At 36.6% G+C, this 8,658-nt stretch overlaps 1 protein-coding gene across 1 annotated transcript; it reads left to right on the top strand.

Annotated features, from left to right (window-relative positions):
* Positions 1 to 925: 925 nt before the first annotated feature.
* On the top strand, positions 926 to 8,356 carry LOC589669 (chromodomain-helicase-DNA-binding protein 5). The gene is made up of 5 exons (XM_030983840.1): positions 926 to 963; positions 1,254 to 1,425; positions 1,745 to 1,881; positions 4,816 to 4,936; positions 8,309 to 8,356. Exons 1-5 carry the CDS (start codon positions 926 to 928, stop codon positions 8,348 to 8,350), a joined length of 510 nt encoding a protein of 169 aa, XP_030839700.1. The 3' UTR covers positions 8,351 to 8,356.
* Positions 8,357 to 8,658: the final 302 nt, after the last annotated feature.

Here is an 8,658-nt window from a genome sequence, read left to right on the forward strand (position 1 = left end):
TTTTAATCACTCATGCGTGAAATATGTATTATTTGAGTTGCATCAAATGAAAGAGGAGGATCTAAGCTTTCCAAACATGTGTCATTTATCAATTATAAATGTGATTGAGTTATGATAAAACATCGATAACTCTCGGTTTTGTTTTTTCTAGGACGCACTGTATATTTCCCTTTTTATCTCCCACTCTCTCATGGCCTCAAGTAACTTACTACTACAGCGAAACAAGCAAAGCCAACAATTACATTTAGTAATAAAATATAATTACATGTGTGCATGGCTCTGATCAAAGGCACCAAAGTGTTACATATAAAAGTCAATTATAGACTGGCAACAATATTTTTTAAATCAGCAAACATTATGCAACACATAGCTAAAAAATCAGACCTTAACAAATTGTCGTTAAACGGCAATCAGTAGCTAAATATCACGTCATCAAAAATGTTACGTACATTTTTTTACCTGAAATTGACCGGACGGATATTGACCTTGATCATTATAAATGTGAATGAGAAATGACTTTTGGTTATGAAGAAATGATCATGAGTTGATTTTCAGAAAATTTCACAAAATGGCGCCTAGATGACGTCACAAGTCGAGATCAAGTTTGAAAACCTTGCTGTGCTTTGTCCATTTGCCTATACATATGTGTGCCAAATTTTCAAGGCATTTGATTGAGCCATTTTAAAGTTAACTTGCAAACAAAAAAGTGGGTCGAAATAAGAAAAATAAATGAATAAATAATAAATGAAGGCAATTTTAACAAAAATATAAGGTGATCTGTATTATATACAGCCCACCTGAAAAAGGATTGTATGAATGAATCATGTGCACAAATGTAACTGTAAACACTTCCATCTGTCATGCACTTTCAGCTAAATTCGTATTGTGAGCAACAACAAAACATTACAATTTATATTCCATTTCAATGACCGACTCTGGACATGCTATCTGTGGAACATCCGGGTACGTGAATATACTCTTTCCCGGACGTGATGTCATATATAGTAGACCAGCACCGTGACTGATTTTCTATGCAAAGAGAGGCGGATATTTTCGACATTTCAATGAAGGATTTCGAGTTCCCAGAATTTTGTTGTGATATACTATGTAATTGAAAAACTTATAAATAACATATGCTTGCCGTAGGTACCAAATTAAGGGACATATATTTGCTTAGAATATCAGCTTTAAGTCCAGTGCAAGTTGTCATCTCAATTTTGTTCTTGCTTCACAGTTGAGGAAGAAGTTTGAAGTGCAACCCAGTACATCGATGCCTGTGGAGGCAAGCTCCATGACTACCAGCTCGAGGGTCTGAACTGGCTGAGATACTCCTGGCATAATGATATCTGTACCATCCTGGCTGATGAGATGGGATTGGGGAAAACTATCCAGACCATCGCGTTCCTCTACTCTCTCTATAAGGAGGTAGGTGCATTGTTTGAAGCGCTCTTACTATGGGTAATACCTACATGGGAGGGGGAGGGGGAGGGGTGGGGAGATGGGAGATGGGAGATGGAGCAAGAAAAATGATGTGAAAGGAAGGGGGAAAGAGAGAGACAATGGGGGAGAGGAACAAAGCTCTGCTCAAAGGAATTTTCAAAATGATACAATTCCCTCCTTCACCATCCACTCATTTCACATTTCACAACCCATTCTTTTCAAAATGCATATTCACTCTTTACTCCATAAAACTTCAAAATAATTTGCCTCCACATTATACACACATCATCTTTCTTTGATACAGGGTCATTCCAAAGGACCTTTTCTGATCAGTGCTCCTCTATGTTCCATTATCAACTGGGAGAGAGAGTTTGAGTTCTGGGCTCCAGCCTTCTACGTCGTCACATACACTGGAGACAAGGACGGCAGAGCTATTATCAGGTAAGAACCGTCTGCTCTTTGTGTCTCTTTCTGTCCATCTGTCTGTCATGTGTCTGTCATCTCTCTTGCTTTGTCTATATTCTTTGAGTTCTCTACTAAGTACATCCGGGACCCATTTCACAAAGTCTTTTTTCAATGACAAAAATCAGTGACAAATTTGCTGATAACCAATCAGTAACGGCGGCGGTGGCGGCGGCGGCGGCGGCGTCAACATCAAAAACTTAAGCTAAGGTTAAGTTTTTTAATTTTTGATATAATTTTGAAAGTATAAGTTCTTAGTCAATGAAACTTGGACTATAGGGTTATCAAGTATCCCCAATCATGTGAGTAGAATTTCAGGTCAACAGACTTGGACTATGTTGTGGCATCATCAAAACTAAACCTATGATTAAGTTTTTGAATTTTTGATGTAATTTTGAAAGTATAAGTTCTTAGTCAATGAAACTTGGACTATAGGGTTATCAAGTATTCCCAATCATGTGAGTAGTATTTCAGGTCACTAAGTTAAGGTCAAAGGTCATTTTAGGTCAACAAACTTAGACTTTGTTGTGGCATCAACATCAAGATTTTTAATTTTTTACCCCCAATCATGTGAGTAGAATTTCAGGTCACAACGTCAAGGTCAAAGGTCATTTCAGGTCAACAGACTTGGACTATGTTGTGGCATCATCATCAAAACTGAACCTACGGTTAAGTTTTTGAATTTTGATATAATTTTGAAAGTATAAGTTCTTAGTCAATGAAACTTGGACTATAGGGTTATCAAGTATCCCCAATCACGTGAGTAGTATGTCAGGTCACTAAGTTAAGGTCAAAGGTCATTTTAGGTCAACAAACTTAGACTTTGTTGTGGCATCAACATCAAGATTTTGAATTTTTTAGCATATTTTCAAAATTGATTGTTCAAATTCCATGAAACTTGTACCCAAAGGTTATCAAGTATTACAAATCATATGACACAAATTCCAGATCACAAGGTCAAAGGTCAGCAGACTAGGATTATGTTTTCACAACTTAATATGAGAATTAGTATTTTTTTTAAATTAATTTGTTCATATTTCATTCAAGTTATCAATCATGTACATTTAATAGTAAATAATTCTTCTGATGATTCTTAGTCAATATTCACTTCAAAATGTGATTATATTTAGAGGTTTTTATTTTTGGGACCTGCTAATGGGCCACCCTGTCTATAAATAATGTTCCAACCTCAATTTTTCATCATATCGAATTGCATAATGCAGGCGAGACCATTTCCCTTGTTTCAACTTACTGATGTTAGAAAGAATCCTTTGAAAATTCAAATCGTGCTGCCTCTCAGCAAGTATACCACGCTAGAGGTCAATACGCATTAGCATGTTTCATTCGCTACATTACCTTCTCAAAGTCTAAAAAAAACCACATCTAACAAATGCACGAAAATAATGGTTAAACAGAGTGAGAAATGCTCAAGATATGTCGAGAGCTTTGATATAGTTTGATTTATCATATTGAAAATTGCCATCAGGGGAGGATCAGGGGAGATCCATGCCAGCAGAAAACTACTAACATGGAACTGTGACAACAGGGCCAGATATACAGCATATACTTACCCCACAATTTTAACCCCATTTTCCCCCAACTGATGATCTGGCCCTGCATGTGAACATGGCGTCACATCCAGTACAAGTGCAGTCTCCTCCATATATACCTTACCAACAGATAAAGAGTTTTTAGGACAGTTAGTACAACTTATCCCCTCCTCACCAACATTTCTTGTGACTTATGCATAAACATGAAGAGCTGATAAATAATCAATTCCTGAACAATTGATTTCCCACCATGCATCTTAGTATATGCACAATCAGTGAAAGTTATAACAATCACTTTTCAATGTGTGAATAGATAAAAGACTTTTCAGCTGTTCCCTATTTAAATACTCAACGAATGATACTGGCAAGACTTGGGCATGCATGATTTGGTAATGGCATTTAAATGTCGTGGAGTGTACACAATAGAGCAAGGTGTTTCATTGTTATGGAAATCCTCTTTACATGCAGTATGTGATTATTTGCTTTCTTTGCTTTCCTGTATTAAAGCTCTTCTGTAATCTCTTCTCTTTCTTCTGGACATTCTAACTATTTCCTTTGATAAATACATCTTTGATTGTTGCCTGCAACACAAGTCAGTGTGAAGTTCACATGTGTCATCAATGCTCTCATCAATAGATTCCATAAAATACATTCAATCGTTTTCTGTAAATCTATGCTATCTGCTTTGTGAAATTGATGGAAAACCCTAGGAAGCAACTGTGGCACACGACTACAGTCCAATTCAAATGGAACCCAGTTATGAATATGGAAACCAGTTATGAATATGGAAACCACTGCATAAAATGATGGATTTGAAAGAAGAAATATGTGGGGTGATAAGAACAAAGACTTATTTAGTGCATCATGGAAGGTAGCATATTTAGATGATGGGGACGATAGCATACACCCAAAAAGAGCTTGCCTTTGTTTCGTGGTAAACTTAATTGAATCCGTTCTATATTTACATCTTTTATTAGCACTTTTTTTAAAAAGTACATCCCTTGTTAAAAAGGCTACATTGTTCCGAATTTCTGTCATATTTTCTTCAGAGTCCCACATAATCTCTATAATTGGAACATTATTGTCAAATGTTACTACATAACCATGTGAAACCAAATCAGGGTATTGGTTTGAAGACCTAAGAGGCCAACAAATTTGTTATTTCTACACGAAGGTCTGAAATACTCTATTTTCAGGGAATATTGAAAATATATCATTTGATAGAACCCTTATTCCTTAGTTTACAGTCAAAACATTGTCTTAGACCCACCAAGACCATTCAGTGTAATATGATTGTTGCTCTTTTTAATTTTGTTTGGACTTGGAATTTTAGAAAAAAATGTCTTTGTCGTCCTTCTTCCAGAGCCCTGATGTTTGGCGAGCCATTGAAGAAGAAAAAGAGTAAAGGCAAGAACAAGAAGGGCAAGAACCAAGAGAGAGAACAAAGAGCCATACAGAAGCTGGAGCCAACGACAGATGTACATGTAAGTGCACACTGATCATTCTTAGCATGTGGTAATTGATGATGCTTGCTGCTCAGCCTCAGAATAATTGATGTACTGGGAGCCAGAATGTCATTAATTGTGTTAAATGATGAGAGTTAACGCCCCTCTGACTCTCAGCTGCTAATTTATAGCTATTCGGCATACAATCACCTTAATCCATTCTTACTTGGTACTTGGTTGGGTAATCCCTTTGGCAGCTCACTTGGGAAGCTATACTGGCATGGTAGTGTAAAAGTTTCTTGTAAAAGTAAAACATGCTTCAAATGGCTCTTTTATAGCGCCAAATGACAGTATATACGCGATTTAAACGTTTTCAACATTGCGCAAGAAATAAAGACGAGAGAGATAAACCGATGTCAGGAACAGAACGAGAAGCTTAAGCGCAACATATTGATACCTCTTAGAAGTCCATGGCTTTCTTTTTAAGAAAGATATTTGCAAATAAAGATGAGAGAGATAAACCGATGTCAGGAACCGATAGAGAAGCTCAAGCGCAACATATTGATACCTCTTAGAAGTCCATGGCTTTCTTTTTAAGAAAGATATTTGCAAAAGTAAAACATGCTTCAAATGGCTCATTTATAGCGCCAAATGACAGTATATACGCAATTTAAACGTTTTGAACATTGCGCGAGAAATAAAGACGAGAGAGATAAACCGATGTCAAGAACAGAACGAGAAGCTCAAGCGCAACATATTGATACCTCTTAGAAGTCCATGGCTTTCTTTTTAAGAAAGATATTTGCAAATGTAAAGCATGCTTCAAATGGCTCATTTATAGCGCCAAATGACAGTATATACGCGATTTAAACGTTTTGAACATTGCGCAAGAAATAAAGACGAGAGAGATAAACCGATGTCAAGAACAGAACGAGAAGCTCAAGCGCAACATATTGATACCTCTTAGAAGTCCATGGCTTTCTTTTTAAGAAAGATATTTGCAAATAAAGATGAGAGAGATAAACCGATGTCAGGAACAGATAGAGAAGCTCAAGCGCAACATATTGATACCTCTTAGAAGTCCATGGCTTTCTTTTTAAGAAAGATATTTGCAAATGTAAAACATGCTTCAAATGGCTCATTTATAGCGCCAAATGACAGTATATACGCGATTTAAACGTTTTCAACATTGCGCAAGAAATAAAGACGAGAGAGATAAACCGATGTCAAGAACAGAACGAGAAGCTCAAGCGCAACATATTGATACCTCTTAGAAGTCCATGGCTTTCTTTTTAAGAAAGATATTTGCAAATAAAGATGAGAGAGATAAATCGATGTCAGGAACAGAACGAGAAGCTCAAGCGCAACATATTGATACCTCTTAGAAGTCCATGGCTTTCTTTTTAAGAAAGATATTTGCAAAAGTAAAACATGCTTCAAATGGCTCATTTATAGCGCCAAATGACAGTATATACGCGATTTAAACGTTTTGAACATTGCGCAAGAAATAAAGACGAGAGAGATAAACCGATGTCAGGAACAGAACGAGAAGCTCAAGCGCAACATATGGATACCGCTTAGAAGTCCATGGCTTTGTTTTTAAGAAAGATATTTGCAAAAGTAAAACATGCTTCAAATGGCTCATTTATAGCGCCAAATGACAGTATATACGCGATTTAAACGTTTTCAACATTGCGCAAGAAATAAAGACGAGAGAGATAAACCGATGTCAAGAACAGAACGAGAAGCTCAAGCGCAACATATTGATACCTCTTAGAAGTCCATGGCTTTCTTTTTAAGAAAGATATTTGCAAATAAAGATGAGAGAGATAAACCGATGTCAGGAACAGATAGAGAAGCTCAAGCGCAACATATTGATACCTCTTAGAAGTCCATGGCTTTCTTTTTAAGAAAGATATTTGCAAAAGTAAAACATGCTTCAAATGGCTCATTTATAGCGCCAAATGACAATATATACGCGATTTAAACGTTTTGAACATTGCGCGAGAAATAAAGACGAGAGAGATAAACCGATGTCAAGAACAGAACGAGAAGCTCAAGCGCAACATACTGATACTTCTTAGAAGTCCATGGCTTTCTTTTTAAGAAAGATATTTGCAAATAAAGATGAGAGAGATAAACCGATGTCAGGAACAGATAGAGAAGCTCAAGCGCAACATATTGATACCTCTTAGAAGTCCATGGCTTTCTTTTTAAGAAAGATATTTGCAAATGTAAAGCATGCTTCAAATGGCTCATTTATAGCGCCAAATGACAGTATATACGCGATTTAAACGTTTTCAACATTGCGCAAGAAATAAAGACGAGAGAGATAAACCGATGTCAAGAACAGAACGAGAAGCTCAAGCGCAACATATTGATACCTCTTAGAAGTCCATGGCTTTCCTTTTTAAGAAAGATATTTGCAAATAAAGATGAGAGAGATAAACCGATGTCGTGGAGTGTACACAATAGAGCAAGGTGTTTCATTGTTATGGAAATCCTCTTTACATGCAGTATGTGATTATTTGCTTTCTTTGCTTTCCTGTATTAAAGCTCTTCTGTAATCTCTTCTCTTTCTTCTGGACATTCTAACTATTTCCTTTGATAAATACATCTTTGATTGTTGCCTGCAACACAAGTCAGTGTGAAGTTCACATGTGTCATCAATGCTCTCATCAATAGATTCCATAAAATACATTCAATCGTTTTCTGTAAATCTATGCTATCTGCTTTGTGAAATTGATGGAAAACCCTAGGAAGCAACTGTGGCACACGACTACAGTCCAATTCAAATGGAACCCAGTTATGAATATGGAAACCAGTTATGAATATGGAAACCACTGCATAAAATGATGGATTTGAAAGAAGAAATATGTGGGGTGATAAGAACAAAGACTTATTTAGTGCATCATGGAAGGTAGCATATTTAGATGATGGGGACGATAGCATACACCCAAAAAGAGCTTGCCTTTGTTTCGTGGTAAACTTAATTGAATCCGTTCTATATTTACATCTTTTATTAGCACTTTTTTTAAAAAGTACATCCCTTGTTAAAAAGGCTACATTGTTCCGAATTTCTGTCATATTTTCTTCAGAGTCCCACATAATCTCTATAATTGGAACATTATTGTCAAATGTTACTACATAACCATGTGAAACCAAATCAGGGTATTGGTTTGAAGACCTAAGAGGCCAACAAATTGTTATTTCTACACGAAGGTCTGAAATACTCTATTTTCAGGGAATATTGAAAATATATCATTTGATAGAACCCTTATTCCTTAGTTTACAGTCAAAACATTGTCTTAGACCCACCAAGACCATTCAGTGTAATATGATTGTTGCTCTTTTTAATTTTGTTTGGACTTGGAATTTTAGAAAAAAATGTCTTTGTCGTCCTTCTTCCAGAGCCCTGATGTTTGGCGAGCCATTGAAGAAGAAAAAGAGTAAAGGCAAGAACAAGAAGGGCAAGAACCAAGAGAGAGAACAAAGAGCCATACAGAAGCTGGAGCCAACGACAGATGTACATGTAAGTGCACACTGATCATTCTTAGCATGTGGTAATTGATGATGCTTGCTGCTCAGCCTCAGAATAATTGATGTACTGGGAGCCAGAATGTCATTAATTGTGTTAAATGATGAGAGTTAACGCCCCTCTGACTCTCAGCTGCTAATTTATAGCTATTCGGCATACAATCACCTTAATCCATTCTTACTTGGTACTTGGTTGGGTAATCCCTTTGGCAGCTCACTTGGGA

The sequence above is a fragment of the Strongylocentrotus purpuratus genome, unplaced genomic scaffold, assembly GCF_000002235.5.
Source record: "Strongylocentrotus purpuratus isolate Spur 01 unplaced genomic scaffold, Spur_5.0 spur5_scaffold_13, whole genome shotgun sequence".
Lineage (NCBI taxonomy): Eukaryota > Metazoa > Echinodermata > Echinoidea > Camarodonta > Strongylocentrotidae > Strongylocentrotus > Strongylocentrotus purpuratus.

Coding starts and splice junctions, on each gene's coding strand:
- LOC589669 (XM_030983840.1), top strand. CDS start 926: ATGACCGACTCTGGACATGCTATCTGTGGAACATCCGG. Junction 1,426..1,744: donor TCTACTCTCTCTATAAGGAG/GTAGGTGCATTG, acceptor TCTTTGATACAG/GGTCATTCCAAAGGACCTTT. Junction 4,937..8,308: donor AGCCAACGACAGATGTACAT/GTAAGTGCACAC, acceptor TCCTTCTTCCAG/AGCCCTGATGTTTGGCGAGC.